We start from the raw sequence: 24,057 nt of genomic DNA, 5'->3' as shown, positions 1-24,057 counted from the left end.
TTTTCAGATGTTCCATAAAATAATGAGCCAAAGCTGGTGAGACAGGGCTATCCATGGCTGTTCCTTCAGTCTGCTTGTACAATATACTCTCATCATCAGAAGGAAATTCTGATATGTACTCGCAAGCAGTGTACATGGTATTATGAGAGAAATTATGTAACTTTTTCATATAGTACTAACTTAAGATCAACAATTTTCCTACAAAATAATCAGTTATCTGTCAAGATTCCAACATTATCAGATCTTATATTTTTGTCTTCTAAGGCACGTTTTACTTTATCAATTTGCCTACATCTTGATCTTCTTCTGCATCTTTTTCCTGGCAACTTGCCAAAGAATACTTGTTTTGCTAATCGTTCCTTCCCCATATGGTTTAAGTGACCATACCACCTGAGATTAGCTTTATTAACACATTTCTGAATGCCAATAATGACAAGCTCTGTACTAATAGCTCATTTTTAATATGATACTGACATTGATGTCATATGTCTACTCCCTAATCTTTCTCAGAACTCTCATATCTGTGGTCTCCAGTCTTTTGTTTTTAATTCATATCCATAAGTTAAAATTCGGCTGAACACTATCTTGTATACAGCTAATTTAGTATTTTGACTAATTTCTCTCTTATTCCATATAAATTTATTCAGCTCACTTCCTACCATATTAGCTTTACTAATTCTGTTATCTATTCTCATATTTAATTTGACATCTCCAGTAAAAATTATGCCAAGTAAAATAGTCTAAACTGGCAAATTTAAACAAGTTAACAATGTCCTCAAGGAAATCAGCTTGTAAGAATTTCAATACATTTAACTATAGGACATAATGGATAATCACCTTCATAAATTTTGAGGAGAATATAGGTACATGGAGAAAGTAAAGTGAAGTAAAGAGGTTATTCGTTCACAGTCCTTCTTCCTCTTACTTGCCATGTAACAAAAGAAAACTTTGGGATTTCCTTTGGCCTGCTTGGCTAGATTCTTCTTGCAATCTGATTTTGCATTCCTTACTAGGCTGGTCACCCTTTCTTTCCTGACTCTTGTACTGTTTGTGGGCTTGCTAGTAACCATTCTCCTTATATAACATCCATAACATTTAATTTTTCTGGAGCTCATGCTTAATGATGATACTCATCCATTTAACTCCTACCTGATTAACCCTCCTCACCTTAGGTATACAATTTGATACTGCTTCCTATAGATGCTCCTTAACTATCTCCCATGCACTACCAACATTCTTTCCTTGCAGGTTTTTATGTCATGGCATGACTTCAAACTTCCTACTTAGCTTGTCATAATCACCTGCTTTGTAGTTTCACATATACCCAGTGGTGAGCTATAAGAGGCTCGTGCGAGCCCTTTGTTCAATTTTTCTCAAATTTGGGAGCCCCTTGTTCTTGTTTACTTTATTGTTTCAAAAAAAAAATTTTTTTTTTGAAACATATTAAGCGACAAATACGGTAACCCAACAAAAATTAGTCTATTCGGCAGTGTATAGATTATTTGGAATTATTGTTTCAACTCCTCTATAACAAATGTGCCCAAGTTTGAAAATAAAATAAGTGCATGTGCTACTGGTTTTACCATACAATTGGCTACCAAATCGGAGAAGCGAATCAAATGTTTTATAAAAGATTATAAAAGATTTCATTCTTATTATATTTGGATAGTTAAAAAAATGTTTTTCTTGTGTAAGATAAATTAACACAGTTGATTGCAAATATTTCATGTTTAGATCATGATATATTTGTTTAAAAATTATAAGCTTTAGAGGTTGTTCGTCCTCTCACACTTTTTGATTGGAATTTGTACACAAGCTGTATTAATAAAAGTTTTTGTGTGAAATACAGCTCTTTTTTTTTCTTCCACATCAAGACCAAAATGGTCACTTCCCCAAATGGAGGCAAATGTGGCTACCTTGTATGGATAGGTTTCCTGATACTACGACTAGGCCAAATACTCTCGCATCCCAAGTACCCTTTCATCATGTGACGGCTCACGTAATTATCTCTCAGTAGGTGTATAAATTTCATTTCCTTCCTGCCATATGATCTTTCTTCTGTCATCGTCTGAACAATTTAGATATAGGTTTTTTTATGTCCTGTTCTGAAGATGAGGTTGATCTCTCCATCTTAATCTTGGATATCCACGTCTCTTTTTCCTGTAAGTTAATATTATAGTGCTAATTTAAGAATCCTATTATTCTTCATTCTTTCTATGTGTTGTAGCCAATTTTGCTAAGTATTCTTCTATTTCTTGTATCTAATCGTTCTCTTATTTCTGTGTTTTTCTTTTCATCTAATCTAGTGAGTGTCCCAGGAGAGTTCTTACAAACTTCATCTATGCTGCTTCCAATTTTTGTCTGTTTCTTTGTTTTAGAATCCAGATTTCACTTCCAAATTTGAGAGATGGTTTAGATATCATATTATGTAATCTTAATTGAGTTTCTTTAGTCATCTGTTTTCCAAAATTTCTTTTAATTATGCAATTCATTCTACTGTAAATTTGTAGTCTTGCTTCCAATTGTGAATCAGTATTGTATCATGAGATTATATTTCCTAAGTATTTGAATTCCATAATTTGTTCTGTTATTTTATTATTAAGCATAATTTTGACTCTTTGTATGATGTTTCCACATATTGTCATAGCTTTTGTTTCAGAGATTTTCATTTTAAATCTTTTTGCTATTTCATTTAGATAGTTGAAATTTGGAGTTTATCTTCTGAATTTGAAATTAGTACTTGATCATTTGCATAAAGTATTGTATTTAACTGTATATTTTATTTGTCAGTTTAATTCCATCTTTGATAATTATTTTCCATTCTTTTAGTATTCTGCTCATATAAATGTTGAATAGAATCAAGGATAAGCCACAGCCTTGTCTTACTCCTTTATTTATAGTTATAGGTTTTGATAATGTTCCATTTACAAATTTTTGTTTCTCTGTATAGACTTTTTATTGCTTTTAATCAATTGAAGAGGTATTTTATTGCCTTGTAAAATTTTCCCGAGTAGATTGCTGTTCAAGTTATCATATGCTTTTTCATAGTCAATAAATAGAAGGAAAGTAGGCAAGTTAAATTCTTTTATTTTTTACTATGATCTGTTGCATTGTGAAAGAGGCATCTATGCATCCTCTCCTTCTTCTAAAACTACACTGTTCTTCTTTTAATAATTTTCCATGTATTTAATTAATCTGTTCTTTAAGATATTTGCATATAATTTAGATGCTGTTATTAAAAGAGTAATGCCCCTGTAATTTCCACATTTGTCCTTGGGACCTTTTTTGTGAATATTTATTACTACTCCGGTTTCCCATTCTTTTGGGATCTTTTGATATTTCCAGATATTATTGAAGAGTTTAAGTAGGCTTGTTTAAGTTAAGGAATATTACATCCCATATTGTTTCTTAGCCGAATAAGAAACTCGAAGAACATGTGGACAGACTTAAACGTGTGGACAGACTTATGTGTTCGTCGAACATGTTGTTTATTATTTTAACGGTATAATACACAGTATAGAACACAGAAACTAAGTAAATAATTAATTTATTAACTTAATGCTGATATTTCGCTGGTGTTATAACCAGCATCTTCAGAGCACAAAAAAACTGTTTGTCACAATACGCGAGACTAAAACAACATGGTGTACATAAACAAAATTGTAGCAGCAACACAAAGACCAGAGTCCTGATTTTGGTGCCCTCTATCTGAAAAAAAAAAAAAAAAAAAAAAAAAAAAAAAAAAAAAACGCTATCATATATTACTAGAGTCCTAGAAAAGTGCTAGTTTTTTCTTAATATGACTGTCTCCCAGATCTTTGGCAAGTTAATACAGCCATATTTGTTGAGATTTGGAGTGTGTTTTAGGGCTTCTGTCACCACTAAGAACAATCTCTCTGATTTATACGGGTTTCTGTGTAGTACTTTTGTGTTTTTCCAGTTGATCCTGTGTACAGGGGTATCCAGAGCATGGTCTGCTAGGCCCGACTTCCCATAACGATAGTTCCGGACGTATCTTTTATGTTCGCTGATGCGGATGTTCACAGTTCTTCCTGTTTGACTGCAGTAGGCTTGATTGCATGAGCAGGGTACTTGGTAGACTCCTGGATGTGATAAAAGAGGAATGCTGTCCTTGGGTGAGCGGATGAGGGTGGCTAATTTGCTACATGGTCTGAATGTAGTATGTAGTTTATGTTTATTGAGAATTCTTGAGATCTTTTCAGATGTGCCTTTAATGCAAGGGATGGTGACTGTTTTGTTGTAGTTCTCTGCGGTGGATGGTGGGAGGGTTTTTTTAGGAGTGTTTAGTATTTTGTTTATTTTATGTGGATTGTAGCCATTGGCCAAGAAGGTGTGGCGTAAGTGAGTCAGTTCAGCAGTAAGAGCCTTGTCATTGGAACAGATTGCTCTCGCTCTATGGGTTAGCGTTTTTAATATGCCATATTGTTGAGAAGGATGGTGGTGTGATTGTTTGTGTAAGTATCTACCTGTATGTGTGGGTTCTCTAAAAACTGAAAATGATAAGGAACCATCTGGGAGACGTGTGATGAGTGTATCCAGGAAGGGCAGACAGTTGTTGCCTTCCAGTTCCATAGTAAAGTGGATTTTTGGATGTTGGCTATTTAAATGTGCTAAGAATGCTTTCAATGTCTCATATGGCCAAATAGCAAGCACATCGTCAACATAGCATAGCCAAAGTGTTGGTTTGAGAGTGACTGTATTGATTGCTTGTTTTTTCAGGTGTTCTATGTAAAAGTTGGCTGGGGGGAAGGGGGGGAGCCCATGGCTGTCCCATCAATATGTTTGTATATTTTCCCTTTCCATGTGAAATATCCTGCATGTATTGTGAATTTGAATAGTTCAAATATATTAGGGGGGAAGTGTGACTTCAGTAGATTGAGGGTTTCTATTAGGGTAAATTTGTGAATAATGAAGTGATGTCAAAGCTTACTATTAAGTCAGAGCTTTTTAGGGTAAGGTGTTGTAAGATGCTTTTTAGGTGTGCTGAATTTTTGACAAAGGAAGGAGAATTGTTTGTGAGAGTGGCTAGTAGCTTCGCTAAATGTCTAGCCAGTTTGTATGTGGGACTATTTATACTGTCCACAATTGGGCATAGGGGTGTGCCTTGCTTGTGAATTTTTGGTGCTCCATAGATCCTTGGTGTTTTAACATGGAAGGGTTTGAGTTTGTTAACTGTGTCTTTGGGCCAGGAAGTGACTTTTTTCAATAATTTTCATGCCTTATTCTTTTGTGTGTTGGTGGGATTGCGATCTATAATTTTGTATGTTGACTGATCTTGTAATAGTGTGTGCATTTTGTTTTCATATTCAGTTGTGTCCATCACCACGGTTGCATTTCCTTTGTCTGCTTTTGTTAAGGTAATCTGGCTGTTGTTGTGTAGCTCTTTTATAGCAATGAATTCCTTATGTGGGATATTATTTTTGGGAGGCTTGGACTTGATTAGGATGTTGGCCACATCTAAACGTATGTTGTTAGCTATTGTTGGAGGCAGGTTGTAAATTCCTCGTTGGACGCCATTATTTCGGCTTTTGGAACTTGCTTGGGAGTTATGGCAAAGTTGTGCCCTAGACTTAAAGCATTCGTGGCTTCTTTGCTTAAGGTGAGTGACGATAGATTCACGACGACGCGGTCTTGTTGTAATTGCGGTCATTGTATGGTGTTCCGTTGTTGGAGATTTTCAAACTTATTTTTGTGCTGGTTTTTGACTCTGTCGAATTCTTTTTTTGCTGTTGCGTCAGTGATGTTATCTAGGATCTGCCAAAGTTCCGTATTTAGAATATTATGCAGTGATTCTCGTAATGCGTTGATGGTTGAATTTGATTTTGCTAATTCCAGATGAGTGGTGTTAATCTGTTCACGTAAAAGCGCTACACTCGCTCGTTTATAGATGCACTGGGCTTTGGCCGAGTAGAACTTGTTTTTGATTTTAAAACAGTTCGGTATTAATTTGGTGTCTCGGCACCTCTTTAAGAAGGCTAACCTGTTTAGTTGCCACGCCAATTTCAACTTCCACTTACCATATTGTCGTGTCTTGTGTATGATATCGTCTCCGTGAAGAATCCTTAAACGTGTGGACAGACTTATGTTCCTGTTGCCTTTCTTGCCGTATTTCTATGACTGTAGCCTGTGTGTTCACGGGTCTGGTTTGCCTGCTTGTGAGATGAAAAACCCCAGAAAAACTGGCGGAAAAAACCCTGCTGTCCACGCCCAAGACCGGCTAACTTGGTTATGGCTAAGGAAGATCCTAAAGCTCTTCATGTCATTGATGGGAATCGAACCTGGGAAACTCCTTCCCCAGGCATATGGTTGCGAAGTGCAAAGCGACTAGGCTAACAGAGCAGACGCTTTTCAATATATATATATATATATATATATATATATATATATATATATATATATATATATATATATATATATATAAAATTATAACAATCTGGAAACAGTATAACCAATTTGGTATACAAATGACCACTCAAATGAAGATAGATACACTACTATTTGCAGATGATCAAATAGTATTAGCTACATCAGAAGATGATTTACAAAGATCATTAAAATCATTAAATGATATCTCAAAACAACATAATATGATAATATCTAAAGAAAAAACAAAAATAATGACATTCAAAGGAGAAAACTTAATAAGAAGTAAAATAGTGATAGATAATAAAATACTAGAACAAGTAAACACTTTCAGATACTTGGGATATGATCTATCATACGAAGAAGAAAAAGACATAGACACTAAATTATCAAACTTTGTCAAAGTAAATGGCATAATAAATAATATATTTAAGCCATCCCTAGTACAAAAACACACTAGAATCAGACTATATAACGTCTTGTCAAAACCAACTCTACTATACGGAAGCGAAACATGGACCATAAAAAGGAAAGATAAAAAACAAATTCAAACAGCAGAAATGAAGTCTCTCAGAAAAACAGCTGGATATGCCAAGTGGGACCACAAAACGAATGAAGAAATCTTACAATCCCTGAAAGTAAAACCAATTAATTACTACATAAGACAGTACAAACAAAAATGGCTAGAACATTTAAATCGAATGGACAACAGCAGACTACCAAATATATTATACAGATACAAAATAAGTGGAAAAAGAAGAATCAGAAGACCAAGAAAAAGATGGCATGAGACCGGAACAGGCCACTTGGCCTAAATTCCATATTAGGAAGACCAACCAACTTCTCCAGTACCTTGACAACAAATTCCTGATATGCTAATTGGTTGGTAATTAGCTATGTCAGTCTTGAAGCTCCTTTTATGCAATGGAACTATTTTCCTTTCTTTCTATCCACTTGGGACTAACCCAAAAGCCGAGAATTATATTAAACAATATAGTCAAAGGCTGACAATTCCCTAGCATCTTCACATAAAAATCGAGCTGGTATACCATCTAATTCCATAGCTGAATTTTACCTCAGTTCCCATATAAGTCTTTGCCTCTCTTGTTACTGCAGTATCTCCACCTGGATGATATACTCTTGCAAAGAGTTCACTTAATAATGTGAACCTGCATATCAATGCAGGTTCACATTATTAAGTGAACAATTATTAAGATATGTTTATGGTACTAATTGGTATTAGTATGCAGGTTTGCATACTAATACCAATAACCTTTGGCCAGGATATAAGCTTAGGAGATTGCTTGGATCAGTGCCATGACATGTGAACCTGCACTATCAACATCCAGCCCTCGCAGGTTCACATGGCACTGATCCAAGCAATCCCTAAGCTTATCATACTTATCAGCCCTGCAATTCCACATATATCCCTTCTTAACTGAAAATTCCACACATTTACCACCTCCCAATGAGTCTTGAATTGGTGACAACATGGTCATATTGGTTGTAGACAAATTCTTTGATGCAATTACTAAATCTAGCACTCTCAAACCCCTAGTATATTCCACTGTCTTATGTAATTATTCCCTAGTGAAAGCATAAATTCCATTTCCTTCCTTCCTCCCATGTGTCCTCTCCTTCCAATCAATGTTTCCATAGTTGAAATCACCCATAATAATTACCTGTCCTCCACTCATTGAGCTTATTTGCCAATGCATACTATCTCTATCATCTTTTCCATCCTGGTGTACAGAAGCATCCAACTGTATATTTTATTCTGCTGGCCTCTAACTCATACCAGATAGCCTCGAATGTGCTATTTTCACTGGCCTGCAGTTGAACTTCTAGTCTCTTTGGTTGCAGTTCATCAACCATCATCATCATCAATAACACTCCTCCTACCATTCTTTTCTCTCTATCCTCCCTGAACATATCATACCCTTCACATTCTGTCCCACTAACTATATCATCTTCTGTCAGCCATGTCTCACTAATACCAATAACCTTTGGTCAGGACGAGCTAACCAATGCTAAAAACTCCTCTCCCTTGTTCCAAATGCTCCCGGCATTAGTGTACATAAAGTGCAAAAGCCCTTTAGACCCACCACTATCCTGATGCTTTATACTAGCTATCCCATTCTGGGGTTGTTACCAGTTGTACTACCTTAGACATTTTATGCACATTCTTACACTCAAATGCCTCACTGATATCTGCATATCCACTCAACAACTTCCCCTAAAAGCTTTAGTTTCCCTGATTTTGCACATGCACGTTCACTTCATTCAACAAAGGTTTTGAAGTCAGAGAGTCTGGAGACCAAAACCTTTGTTCTGGTTTCCAGGCTCTGAACATTAAATCCATTCAGATGCAAACCATCATTCTTGTACAAATCCTTTCACTTGTCAAACTCATTCCCCACATCCACAAACTTCACATTATTCTTACTGCATAACCTGTGCATCAAGGCTTTTGCTACTATAGCCCTCCTTCTCAGATCTACTCTGTCATACTGGCAACAGACTCACTATCTTAGCTTTCTCACTCATTTCTTTTGCTACTTCCAATAATTCTTTTGTGTCCTTCCTCATGGCATACTTTTCTCCATTCAAATCATTTGTTCCAGTCAAAATGATCAACTCTTTCACTGTACTCTTTTATGCTCTAATAGCCTCACTAACATCATTAATTTTTGCAGCCAGGTGATTTTTTCAATCTCTCACCAATAACACTTCTTATTATGGAATTGCTGTACAAGCTTGCTCCTTGATGTTTTCTTCTTCTTACTCAAGAATTCATTTCTCTTTTCTCACTTCTTTCTTTTTGATATCACCTGACCCACTTGCCAGATGTTTGTGCATTCTTTCAGCTCCTGTTTCATACTGATATCTGGTATCTGCATATCCACCAACAGCTTCCCCCCCTTAAAAAGCTCCAGTTTCCCTGATTTTAAACATCCACTTTCACTTTATTCAACATTTTTTCCAGACTGAACACAAATCCATTCAGATGCAAACCATAATTCTTGTATAAATCCTTTTGCCTGTCAAACTCACTCCACACATCCACAATTCATACACTATCATCAGCTATCAATGTCCTCTCCTCATTCACTTCTATCACTGCATGGCAGGAGACTACAATCTTCAATCTCCCACTCTTAGTTTTTGCTTTGTTCAACAACTCCTTCATATCCTCTCTTATTTAATACTTATCACCTCTCAGATCATTAGTGTCAACCAAGACAATTAATTCTTTCACCTAACCTTTCTGCATCTGGATGGCATCGCTAATATCATTAATTTTTGTGACAGGAAAAGAAGATTTTATTATACTTTCATTAATTACTCCTCTGATCATAAAGTCTCCATACAAAATTTTCTCCTTACTTTGTTTCTTTCGCTTATTCAAACAATCTTGATTCTTACCTCAGGAAACCTTCTTTCTCTTCTCTTCTCAAGCCTGAAAATCTTTTGCAGTTTCTGCAATTTTATGTTTTGTCATGTGAAGGATTGTGAAAGCACACTATTTCCTTATTAAGGTCCAATTCATTCTCCTGAACTTCCACCTCTGCACATTCAACATTTATTCCAACATTAACATTTTCTAGTCTAACACTGATACTGTCTACTCTACTAACACGTGCTTCATTCTCAACACTCAACTGGCACTCACTCTCAAAACACTTACCACACTCTCGCTCACCAGATATGCACTCCTTCCATAAATCCTTTAACTTTCATGATGAATCATGAAAGTTAAAGGATGATATATCCAATACACACTGCACTGCACTGCACTGTAAAATCATGTAAATTCAATTCACCCCAACAATGACATTTTTGCTGCCATTGCTCTACCATGCAACTGTTTCCATATCAATAATATCAAATTTAAACAAAAATAGAAAGCTTATTTAAAAATTAAAAAACTCAGTCAATCACACACCTGTACAAAACAAAAACTAGAATGAATTAACCTATTATTATTAACTAAATTATGAAAAAATGACTCATCTTTCAGCAGCACTAATAGCAATACAACACGCCACCTCATGGCCTAATGGTTTCCTTTGATGCAATTTCCCTATCCAACATAACCACTTCGAGAAACTCTTCTATTCTTACAAATTGGTTTTCGTGAGGACATCGTTAGCCTGTCTAAAGTCACTATCAATACAGGCTTTTTTACTTGGGCAGAACATACTGTATAAGCAAATTCAGAGAATAGCAATGGACAGTCTAATCTCACCAACTTTGGCATGTTATTTTATGGACCATTTGGAGTATTATTCTTGGGGTAAAGCTGTAAGAATGTAAAGGGGGAGATGAAAGATGTGATTATTTTGGCATGTGACAAGCAAAGATATGAAAGAGTTCTTGGTACAAATGAATAAGAGTGAGAGAGTAAATATTGTGAGTCTGCTGCCACAATATGATATATGTAAGGAAGGACCATGATAATTAATATCAGGAGACCTCCATACAGTCCAAAGACACATCTTGGAAATCTCAAGATGAATCTTTGGTGAGGTTTGATGAGTTTTTAATATACACTGCTCATCATATCATGCATTTACCATCTCCACAATCATCACACTCTCAGACAAAGCATTCCAATCATTCACCAGTCTCTGTGCAAAAAACCTAATTCCCCCTCCTGCCCACATTCTCCTTATATGTCTTAATCATATCCAACCCCCCCCTCTCTCCTCCTCATCCTATCCACTAGACTCTGAAAATTGTATTCCCTCACCCTATCTACACACTCAACATTCCAGGAACCACTTAGTTAACTGTCTCTGAATCCTTTCTAAATCTCTTCATCCTTTTGAAAACCAGGTGACCAAATCTGTATACAGCAATCCATAAGTGGCCTAATCAAAGTCTTATACAATGGAACCCTAACTTCCTTACAGGGATCAGTACTAAGTCTGCTGATGGTGCAAAGTTAGGAAGGGAGATAATCTTCTTCATTTGAACAATGAAGATGAAAAAGAGTTATTGAAAGCTTATTTGAATAGCTTACATAGACTGGCAGTATGGACAAAGGATAACAGTTGCCAGTTTGTCACTTTGGGATGAAGAAATCACAAGTTGTATAGTACATTGATGGAAATGAGCAGAAAAATTGATGAGGCCAGGGATTTGGGAGAGGAGGTGGGGATGGGATGACTGTTTAGATGGTATTTTGCAAAAGTGGCCAAAAAAAAAAAAAACATAGGGTTATGTAGTTGCTGAAGAAGACACTAACAAGCAGGAATATAGTTTATTAATTCCCTTTATAAGGTTGTAATAAGCCCAGAGATCTACTATCATAGATTTGATCACCTGGATTCCTTGAGGATGAAGAAGTGATGGAGAGGATCCAGAGGAATGAAGATAATCATGGCATGTCTATGGAATGCTCCAAATGAGAAAAGAATTGAAGGTCTATTGGCTACAAAGACTATACAATAGGTGAGAAAGAGGGGACATGACAGAAACATAAGTTATTAAAGGAATTTTATAGTACTGACACTGAAGATTTTTTTTTTCAAGACAGCAGGAAGAGTGAGAACAAAGGGGTCACCCATGGAAACTGTATGAAAATGTGATTCAGACTAGATTTTTTTTTTGCTTGGAGTATGGCGAATGGGTTGCCAGAGATAGCTGTATTTCATTGATGAATGGGTTCAGGGAGGGGGGTGTGATAGGTATTGTGTAAATAATGGTTAGTGCCACTCTCCTGTGATAAGCTTGACTCCATGGAGATGCCCTACAAAATAATAATCATCATCTTGCTCTGGCAATTATCCTTACCTTGGCAATTCTTTCCATCTGTAATTTATACTGCTGCTGGACCTGATCATCATGCTTCTTCCAATATTCCCTCTAAAACATTTTCTTTTTATGCAACTTTTGTTTTATATTTTTTGGAAAATTAAGATAATAAGAAAAGTAAAAACAGAGCTCCTAACTGTAGATAAAATTAAATAATTTAAAATCAAGTAATATGTTCAAGTTTTAGTGTACCATAACTTTAAAACAGATCAGTGGTAAGGTTGTTAGTACATAATAGTAATACTATAATGTAATGATAGTATTATTGTAATGATATTATTATAATACTGTAAAAATACAATAATAATGATACTTTTACCAAAATAAGTCACAATGGATTATCAGTTATTATTATACAAGGATCTCTTTGGAGTCTAAAGATTCATAGGAAGTTGAAACTACTACAATACTTGTCATGCCTCTTCTTATAACTTGCTTACTAAGACAGCACACATGAATAGTGGCAACTCTCCATCTAAAACATCTAGTCCTTATGTGTTTGCTTACTAGTGGTTGTGCTGGTCGATGCCATTGGTGTAGTTGCAGTTAGTTGGTGGAATATGAGTGGTGGAGACAGGGTTGTAAAGTAGATGCCCTCCCTCGATGAGTCTTTGGATTTCCTGGAGGTGTCATGTAATAATAATAATAATAACCACAGCCTTACATAACATCCAGTGGTGACACCCTCTACCCCCTCATCAGGTCATGTATCGAAAAATTTCTTTAGCAGCTACTCTATAAATTCTTTTAGTAAGTTATGTGGGTCTATTGTGTCCTCTCTTTTGTCTATCAGTTAAACTGTGTAACTCACAGACCTTCAAGTCTAACCTCACAGGAAGCACTTCAGAGCTACCTGTGAGGTTAGACCATTCTGGTGACTGGTCACTATTGATTCCTCTCTACATCCCCAAAGATACCAAGGAAACCAAATCTGTGCACAATAATTCAAATGTGGTTATATTGAATTTAATAAAGAGGGATAACAACCTTCCTCTTTCTGCTTGTCAGTGTGTTTCTTAGCATTCAAGAGTGATCCTTTGAACTATTTTTGACCACTTTTGCAGTATATCCTCTTAACTTCAAATCTCTTTCCATCACTCCCAAATCTCAAGCCTCATAAATTCTCTGCAGTGAAATCTCATCAATATAACATACAGTTTACAATATCTTCAGCAAAAGTAGAAACTTTACACTTTGCTACATTAAACTGGTAGTCATTACCCTTTGTTCACTCTATCAATCTATTCTAATTATCCTGCAGAACCTCTACATCACCTTATTAGCTATAATCCCAACCAGTTCAGCATCACTGGACAAACAACTGTATATTATATAACAGTAACAACCAACTGCAATCCATTCTCACTATAGCAAACACTGGCATAACAAACTTATTCATTTCAACCAGTTACTGGAAAGTCTTGATCCAAGCCTCATAAAAATGCTAAGTAAAAGAAATTCACTACAGCAAAGTAACCTCTATAATAAACTATACATTTAGTTTTTACAATTCTGGTATAACGAAGTTCACTGTATATATTTTGTCCTGTTGCCTCATACGTCACACCAGATATTCCAATGCACTACTTCCTTCAATCCTGCTAAACTTTTACTTATGCTGGTTGCATATCTTTTGTCCTCCTGATGCTTATGTAATTCACACCTGTGAATTATATAAGCATGAGAACGTCTACTCTCCTATTCTAAAAATACTTTGTATTTTTTTTTTATTCTACGCCAATCCAATATCACAGTAGTGCCATGTGAATTAGATTTAGTGATTTAGAGAGATGAAAGGAACTTGTTAATGTGATTTTTGAAGAGTTGGGAGTTGTGTTCATTAGGAAAAATGGCATGAGAAGAATGTTCCAAAAAGACAAAAGTACATGGAATGAAGAAAGGAGATGAGAAGTTTGTGTGGGGAGTTTAGAGCTTAGTGTTGACTAACAGCTACATGTATTCATACACATACCAGCCACTGAATTAGAAACATTGACCTCCTTCAGCCCGAATTACAACAGATATGCAGTTTGGCATAGATTCTACAAGGTGTTGGATTGCATCTATGGCTACAATCCAACATGGTATTATCATCCAAAAAACAGATCTGGGTGTAAAGTTCTCTTTCAACAAATATTCAGACAGTCCTTTAACTGGCTGATGAAAGAGGAACTTTACACCCAGATCTGTTTTTCCTCACATGTCCAATACATTCCCAATGCAGTTCGGATCCAGACTTTGCAGTACCAGGGAAGATGGTGGAAGTCTCACTTCTGACACAAACCCCTCCAAACAGTCTTTCATACCACTTCAAAAAACACTCTCGTTCTCTCTCTAAATTTTTGCTTATCATACAAAAAACACTAAATTTTAATAGCAAACACAGTGCACAAACCTGCAGTATCTCATACAGTCTTGACTCTCTCATAATGATTTTCCTGGAAAATAACATCCTAATTACAAGGGGGGTGATTATGAAGAGCTCAGGAGACAGCTTGTGGGTGTAGCATGGAATGAGAAGTTAGCTGGAAAAGAGATCAATGCAGCTTGGGGGATTTTCAAAAACTATCTAGCAGATGTAATGTCTAAATGTATTCCAAGGGTGAGAAGGTTAAATAAGGTAAGTGTGAGATGGATGAATAAAGAGATCAAGCATGCAATACAGAGAAAAAGGGCATTGTGGAGGCAGCATAAGAGAAGTGGAAATAACCAATTTCATGAGGTCTACAAAGACCAGACAAGGAGGGTGACTTGGTTGGTGAGAGTAGCTAAAGAGAGGTATGAACAGCAGTTAGCTAATGAAGCCAAAAAGAATCCTAGGGAGTTCTTTCGATATGTAGCCAGCAAAAGAAACAATGATTATGGAAGGATGACACTGACTGGAGAAAGTGGTATAAAGACAGCTGTTGCAGAATGTGTGGTGGAGATACTTAATGAGTAGTTCATAAAGATCTTTTAATCTTGTGAATGTGACTTCATGGAGAGATTTAGAGCAGTTGAGGATGGGAAAGAGAGACTGACTGTAAGTGAGCAAGAGGTGTTTGGGGAGTTGAGTAAACTAGATGTAAATAAGGCTGTGGGACTTGATAATATATCACCGGGCATTCTGAAGGAAAGTGCCAGAGAGTTGACACCTGCCTCGACATATTTTTTTAATAGGAGTCTTGCACTTAGTCAAATTCCTAAAGAGTGGAAGGAGGGCAAGATCGTGCCACTTCATAAAGGAGGTGATCGAACTCAAACATCAAACTATAGGCCTATCTATGTGTTAGGTGTTGTGGATAAGTTGTTGGAGAAGCTTGTGAGAACTAGGATCTGGAGTTGGGTAGACAACAATGGCATAATCTTTGATGGACAGAATGGATTTGCTAAAGGGAGGTCATGTTTTAGTAATCTACTTACTTATTACAATAAAGTGACTGCTTCCTTGGACAGAGGAGAAGGATACACAATAATATACTTGGATTTCGCAAAAGCTTTTGATAGAGTACCTCATGATAAGTTGACAGTGAAACTAGTGCAGGTGGGGTTGGATATTAGATTAGTGCATTGGACTGGAGACTGGCTATCTGATAGGTATCGACAAGTTGTGTATGGGGGTGCAATATCCAGGAAAAGGAAAGTCACTAGTGGAGTGCCTCAGGGATCTGTTTTAGGGCCATTACTATTTAACTTGTATATTAATGATATTAGTGAAGACTTATACGGAGATATTTAGTTGTTTGCAGATGATGCAAAGTTGGGACGAACTATAAAGACTAGTGAAGATGTTGTGGCCTTGCAAAAAGCTTTGAATAAATTGAGTGATTGGGCACGGAAATGGGGATGTGAGTTCAATGTTGCAAAATGTAAGGTTTTAAAATTTGGAAAACAAAGATGGGATGCAGAATTTATGCTTGGTGAGAATATATTGTTCGAGGTAGAGGAAATAAGAGATCTGAGGGTGATAGTGGATAAGGATCTTAAATTTAGGGGACACATCGCCAAAATTGTGAAGACGAACTATAAAGACTAGTGAAGATGTTGTGGCCTTGCAAAAAGCTTTGAATAAATTGAGTGATTGGGCACGGAAATGGGGATGTGAGTTCAATGTTGCAAAATGTAAGGTTTTAAAATTTGGAAAACAAAGATGGGATGCAGAATTTATGCTTGGTGAGAATATAGGGGACACATCACCAAAATTGTGAAGACAACACAAAGGCTTCTGGGAATAATGTGGAGGACACTGATGTGTAGAAGTAGGGAGATTCTTGTTCCATTGTATAAGGCTTTGATTAGGCCACACATGGACCATTGTGCCCAGATTTGGTCACTGGGTTTTCAGAAGGATGAAGAGATGTTGGAAAGGGTCCAAAGGCGACTGACTAAAGTAGTTTCTGACCTCTGGAATGTTGAGTATGAGGAAAGATTGAGAAGATGTAATTTGCAAAGTCTGGTGGAGAGGAGGAAGAGGGTAGATATGATAGAGACCTACAAGTTGGTATGGGGTTGTTATAAGATCAACAGTGGATCCATTGATCCACCATATAAGACCAGGGGAGAACCAGAGGTCATCCCTGGAAACTGTATAAAGAGGGTGTGATAAGGGGGTGAGAGGGGCAGGTTTTTTTCGTGCAGAGTTGTGAATGATTGGAATGCTTCGCTGAGAGTGTGGTGTCTGCAAGGAGTTTGAGTGTGTTTAAGATACGGTATGATGAGATGTGTGTGTGATAAAAAAACCTCCCAGATGAGTCTTTGACTCCATGAGGTCTTGGGAAACATACCATTACACATAATAATAATAATAATAATACAATTACCACTGCTAAGTGCAACTTATGTTAATTTAGTCACTGAGTATAGAGCCTCCAACAGTTTAGTCAGTATTCACAATGCCTGTCTAGGACATGAAGAACCTTTATAAAGGCTTTTCTATTGAAGGGTAGTTAAATGGTCCCATACGTAGGTGAGAGTGTTTACCTCTTAGAAATGTGGGCTTTTCATCCTACAAAAGAGGTAAACCAGCTAGAAGAACATGTGCAATTTACACATTAGAAGCAGGCAATGCAGATAGGATTAACTTCCCTATCATAAGCAGTAATCAGGTTTGCAAGAAGCCAAGTTTCTTCGCCATGACAGGTGACTGAGCCTAACAAAAAAGGAAGATGGGATGCTACAGAGCAATTATTTTGATAAATAAAAAATCTGTTAATGAAAATCTGTTTAGGAAAATAAACAGAATTCATTGACTATGTACAAGTGCTTCAAGACTTAAATATTCCTAATTCAACAATTCTTAACACAGTTAAAAAAGCATCAGCTCCATTGGTTTGGCAACATTATGTGAATGGAAACAGACAGACTTCCTTCCCTCATGTTTGATGGCACTATGGAGAGTGCAAGACCCAAAGAAATACCAATTAATAAAGCATAAAACCTTTAAGAGCTGCATTGGAATTTCAAAGATGCTGGCATATAAAATAGTTTGCTTTGGACAGAAAAGGTTTGAAGGCTCTTATCCATGAGGGACTCAGCTCATCTTGAAGACAGATGAAAGAAAAAGAAATAGTGTGGGTTCTACAGTTGATTTGATTGAGTTTATGGGATGAAATACTTGAGTTTACAGGAGAAAAAAACCCACTTACCCATGCCAGATATTGCCTAACTCAGGAACCAGTCAAAAGGGTTAAAAAAAAGTTCCTATAGTCGCTGAGTAGAAGTGAACTCAGAATGTCTTTCTTCAAGTGGATGCACCATGGATACAAATGCTGCTTTCATAGGGCTACACAGGCCATCATCATCATCATCATCATCAAATTCCTGCCATGTACCCTCAAGGGATGTACAGGATATGACAGTACTACATGAAAAATTTACATCATTACTAACTTCCTATCTACAATTTTCCTCCAAATCAGTCTGTTACTTGTCAAGACTCCAACATTATCAGATCTTATATTTCTATCGTCTAAGGCACTTTGTACCATATCAATCCACCTATATCTTGGTCTTCCTCTGGGTCGTTTTCCTGCCAACCTGGCAGAGAACACTTGTTTTGCTAATCTTTCTCGCCCATTCTATTTAAGTGACCATACCACCTGAGATTAGCTCTGCTAATGCATTCCCGGATGCTGACAATATCAAGTTCTTTCCTAATATCCTCATTTTTAATATGATATTGCCATTGATGCCATCTGTTCACACCTCTAATCTTTCTCAGGACTCTCATATCTGCGGTCTATAGTCTTAGGTCAAGTGTTTTACTTCTGACCCAGCTCTCAGATCCATAAGTTAAAACTGGTTTGAACACTGTCTTGTATACAGCTAATTTAGTGTTCCGACTAATTTCTCTCTTATTCCATAAGAATTTATTCAATTGACTTCCCAACATACCAGCTTTGCTGATTCTGTTGTCTATTTCTATATTTAATTTACCATCTTTAGTAAAAATGGTGCATAAGTAGCTGAAATGTTTCACTTGTTCCACAGGTACTCCATTCACAAACACAGTTGACATTTTCAATGATTCTACCTATTTTCATTGTCTTTGCCATTTTATTGCTGACCTTCATACCATGTCTATTACAACAGCTATTCAATTTAGTCAGAGAATCTTGCAGACTTGTAGCAGATTTATTTAGAAGTATAACATCATCCGCATAAAGCAAAGAGCTGACATTAACATCTCCAATTTTGATATCAGGTTTAATACCACTTTCCTTCATAATGTGATCCATATAGATAATGAATAACAGAGGGGATAACGTACATCTTTGTCTCAGATCAGACTTAACATTAAACCATCTTCCTGTACTTCCTTCAATTCTAACTGCTGACTTACAACTCAAATAAAGGCTAAGTATTGCTTGATATAATGCCCCATTCACACCATATAACTGCAGCCTATTGAATAGCTTCTCTCTTGGCACCTTGTCATATGCCTTTTCCAGATCTACAAAACTTAAATACAGATCTTTGTTATATTCTCATGCTTTCTCAACTATTTGTCGTAAAGTGAAGATCTGATCCTGACAGCCTCTATTTGGCCTGAATCCAGCTTGTTCTTCACCAAGCTTTTCTTCCACAATTCTTCTCAACCGTTTCTCAAGTATACTTGCATAGATCTTGCCGGGAACACACAGTAGGGAAATACCTCTGTAATTCTCACATTCAGTTTTATTTCCCTTTTTATATATGGGTACTATGAGAGCTCTACTCCAATCATCGGGAATTCGTCCCTCTGTCCAGGCTTTCTGAACAATGCAGTGCAGCCACTGTAAGACTTTTATACCACCATACTTCAGCATTTCTGGTCGAATATCATCTACTCCTGCTGCCTTTCCACATTTCAAGCCTTTGATGGCTTTTTCTACTTCAAGTATGGATATGTATTCCTGACTGCATGCATGGTCAGTGTTTTTTATCACTGTGCTGTCATCACTGCTTGTTTCATTTAGCAGTTTTTCAAAGTAATTATTCCATACTTCAAGGATATCTTTTTCTCCCGTTTTCATGTCACCTTTATCATCTCTAACTCCTTTTACAGCACTCTTTCCTCCATTCCTAAGCTTCTTCAACAACCTCCAGAATATTTTGCCACCTTCATGATATTTATTTTCTATATTCTTGCCAAAGTCCTCCCATGACTTTTGTTTAGCTAGTTTTACACACTGTTTAGCTTTCTTACATTTGTCTCTGTATTCTGTAAGAGTAAAAGCTGACTTATATGCCAGGAACTTTTGATATGCTGTCTTCTTTTACTTCACTGCCTCTTTAACTTCCTGTGTCCACCAGGGAGTTCTGATTTTTTTATCCTTGCAGACAACCTCACCACATGCCTCTCTTGCAGAATCAATCAATGTTTTCTTCAGAGTTTGCCACTGAATCTCCAAGGTTTGATTCCTGTTCTCAAACTCTTGCATTTTCTTTTCAATAATCTTTCTGTATTTTAGTCACATCTGAGAGCTGCTTAACTTTTATTCTCTTTAAAACTTTCTTACATGTTATTCTTTTCAATACGAAATTCAATTTTATCCTGCTCAAGACTAAATAGTGATCACTTCCAATTTCAAATCCTCTGTACACTCTGGTGTCCTGCTCCAGGGAGAAAACATCACTATCAACAATAACATAGTCAATGAGACTTTTCTTATTCCTAGCCTCTTCTCTCCATGTGAATTTGTGCACAATTTTATGTTGGAACATGGTGTTAGTAATAACCAGTCCATGTCCTGAGCAGAAATCCAACAGATATTTGCCATTATTATTAGTTTTGTTCTTTTCTCCAAATTTTCCCAAAATATTTTTGTATATCTCACAATCATTTCCTACTCTGCTATTTAGATTCCCAACAAGGACCAACTTTTCCTTTTTCATTGTGTCAGTTGCTTTTTCTAGACCGTCAAAAAATTCCTCCACTTCTACCTAAGTAGAACCTTCTGTGGGACCATATGCACAAATAAGTCTCATTGTCCAATTACCCATTCTGATATTTTCCCACATCACTCTACTTGAGACTGACTGCCATTCAAGAAGATTAGTCTCGTATTTTGTGTTGAATACTATGGCTACTCCTTTTCCTTGATTGTCATTTCCTGAATATAACATTTTGTATTTATCGCTCAGAAAGATCTCACCAGTTTTGGTCTTTTTTTGTTTCAGTCCCCCCCCCCTATTATGTCGATCTGGTACTTATTTAATTCTTCAGCTAGCTCCAATTCTTTGCCATTCAGGCTTCTTATGTTGATAGTACCAATCTTTAACTCTGGTGATGTTGAGTTGGGGGTGTGCTTTCATATTTGTTCCGGCAGCTGACTTTTTGCTGTTCGCCCTGGTTCCCTGGCGAAAACAACGGGGGCCTTGTTTAACCGGGCGACGCCCAACCCGGCATTAAACTTTGTCATGTTGTACCATCAATTTTTTTTATTTTGGTTTAACCAATAAGAATACAATTTGGTTGGCTAAATCCCAAATTGCCAGCCCATCCTCGTTCGTTCAGTATCAAAGTAGATACTCAACAGGGTGCACCACGAGAAGGTGAGGATTGGACATTAGGTCAGAAGCCCTGGTCGGTTCTCTGCATTCCTTTAACGGCTATGTGGAGGTCTCCTCTCAGTTATACAGCTTTGACCCTTAAGCACCCCTTAAACTACACAGGCCTCTTATTTTAATTATGTTTATTTATTTAAAATAACAATTTTTAATGCAAACAATGGTATAAAATATTATATTACTTAATTCAGTCATATTGACAATCAGATATTAACCTCTCTACCGGCCAAGGAGGATGAAATAGTGAGACCAACGTGCACTTCTTATCCATGTTATTCAATAGGTGTTACAGAATCGTATCCACATTTATCTGGTCGTATATATATATATATATATATATGCCCTGGCCAGTTGGGGAGTTAAGATTATTAATGAATATAGCATTTTCTGCTTGATGAAAAAAAAAGTTACAAAAATTCTTTTAAAAGGAAAAAAAAGTTGGACTTCTCTCTTTCTCTTAAAAAATCTTTCATATGTCATAGATATATGCATACCCACCTGTGAGTCTGTAATGACAGTGCCATGACCAGTAGCATAATCAACAGTAGAAGGAACACTAAACATAACAGCATCTCCTGCATTCTCCCATGAAATATATATATCTGTAAACATAAAGAATGCTATTTTTTTTTTTTTTTCAAATTATATATTAATTCAACTTTAAATGTTTGGTAAGCCTAAAAGGAGATAAATATCAGCACGGTGGCAAAATGTTCTGGAGGTTACTGAAGCAGCTTAAAAATAGAGGAAAGAGTGCAATAAAAGGAATCAGATGACAGAGGTGAGCAACACAGAAACTGAAACTAAAAATATTCTGGTGATTGGGAGTAATTACTTTGAAAGACTGTTAAATGAAACAAGCAGTGACAAAACAGTGATAGAAAATATTCAAGAGGAATGAAGTTAGGAGTACATAACCCTGACATGAAAAGACAAGTGGAGTTGATAATATTTGTCTTTTCAGGAATTTAATTTTGATTTCAGTCATTTCATGAAAAGTGAGGTGTGCTATATGTATAAAAAGGGACAGTGTAAAAGAGCAATGAAAACATTTTGAAAAAGCGAACAAGCAATCTGATGAACTTAACAATCGATGGTAAGAAAGTGATACAAATGTAGTGGAAGTTGAAAAACAAAGTGCAATTAAAAGTAAGGTGGCAAGCAATGTTGATGCCAAACGAGCATGTATGGATGGCAATAAAATTGAAAGAGTGAATGAGAGTAAAAATGTGATACAAGATTTGAATGCTGAGTTGGTTAAGATGAGGCAAGAGATGAAATGGATTCAGAGTGAAATTAAGAGAATTCGAGATATGTATGCAAGAATAAAAATGATGATACTGGTTTGAAAGAGGTAACGAAAGACCTGCGAATGGCATTGTATAGGGGATTCAATTATAAGATGTATGATGAACAAGAAGATGCACAAGGTTTGTTTTCCTGGAGGTAAAATGAATAGAGTGATTGAGGTTGGATATGAGGAGTAAGTGAGAAAAAAAGTTGGTAGTGGTAATAGGGATGATAACAAGGAAGACATAAGATCATGTATGATAGGAAAGGTAGTCAGCATGTTGCCCAAGTATGACAGCGAAGAAATGAGGCAGAGACCAAAGATTGTAAATGTGTTTTTTCTCTTTTTCGATGGCTTTAACAGGCACTTCAGCACCCATAGCCTTCCAAGTAATCCTTGGACTTACTGTAATATGAGGATAAGACAGTTATCCCTATGCCTCTAAGTATTCTTGTCTGTAAATTGCATGTGTTCTACTGGCTGGTTTGCTTGTTCTGAGGGACAAAAAGCCTGAGTTTCTGGGTGGGGGGGGGGGAACCCTCTACCTCCATATGAGACTAGCTAACTCACCTTTAGTCAAAAGAGACCAGATAAAGGTTCCTCGCATCATGGACAGGAATCGAACCAGGTCTTTCTGACCAAAGGGCTTCATTTATACCGACTGAGCTACAGAGGCTCAGATTGTGAATGACATGTTAGCAGAAATGTGTGAGGAGAGAGGAGTGAAGTTTGTTAATGTGTGGAATGAATTTGAAGGATGAATTGAACTGTGTAAGAGTGATGGACTGTATTTGAATAATTTCAGTGCAAGTCATTTGGAGAGATAGCTGCTGGAAGGTACAGAAATGAGTGTAGAGAATGAATCTGATCAAGTAAGGCAATGTGAAAAAGCAGGAGAGTAAGAAAGGAGAGATTAAAGTGGTGGTTATGAGTGAAAAAGTAGCATGAGTATTGAGAATGAGAGAACAAGTGCACAAGACAAACATGGAAATGGGGAGACTCAAGGGGATGGGGGGGAGGCACAGCATGAGAAAGATTGGTGTTCCAAGAAGAGGTGAATGTGTGTTTAGACAAAAAGGGAAGGGGATGACCTGGGATCAAGGGAAAATAGTTGAATTTTAAGAAGGTTCTAAGATAAATAAGGAGAAAAAGAAATGGCATCAGTGAAGTATGGAGAAGTAACATCTAGTAAGCAGTATCAATGAAACTTGCTATAGATCCAGGAATGAGCTGTTATGTGTAAGAAACAAGTTAAATGAATTGGTTGCATTAATTGAGTCTGTTCACCAAAGAATTGTTGGAATAAGTGAGATATGGTAAGATGAGGATGGCATCCTGATAGGAATAGAGAAGTAAGAGATGTGTTTCGTGAAGACAGAAAGGGTTAAAAGGGGGGGGAGAGTACTATTGATGACAGAGAAAGAGTTATGTCTATCCAAGGTAGAGATGCAAGACTGAAATAGTGCCAGTGGTTTTGAGGCAGTATTGAGTGAGATAGAGGTGAATAGAATGAAGTACTTAGTTGGATGTTG

The 24,057-nt window shown here is 36.6% G+C and overlaps 1 protein-coding gene across 5 annotated transcripts in view; it reads right to left on the bottom strand.

The window, feature by feature from the left end:
- Positions 1–24,057, bottom strand: part of LOC150103432 (L-fucose kinase-like) — a 455,316-nt gene that overhangs the window by 319,705 nt on the left and 111,554 nt on the right. For all 5 annotated transcript variants that reach the window (XM_090397435.1, XM_090397431.1, XM_090397433.1 and 2 more), the window contains one exon: positions 21,733–21,836. In XM_090397435.1, the coding sequence (XP_090253561.1) occupies positions 21,733–21,836 (104 nt within the window). The remainder of the gene's footprint in view (positions 1–21,732; positions 21,837–24,057) is intronic.

This window comes from Typopeltis vanoorti, chromosome 9 (assembly GCF_054136105.1).
Source record: "Typopeltis vanoorti isolate ZY-2024b chromosome 9, IOZ_Tvanoo_1.0, whole genome shotgun sequence".
NCBI classification, from domain to species: Eukaryota; Metazoa; Arthropoda; class Arachnida; order Uropygi; family Thelyphonidae; genus Typopeltis; species Typopeltis vanoorti.
The sequence above is the reverse complement of the archived record's forward strand: the minus strand, read 5'-3'. Positions and strand labels throughout refer to the sequence as shown.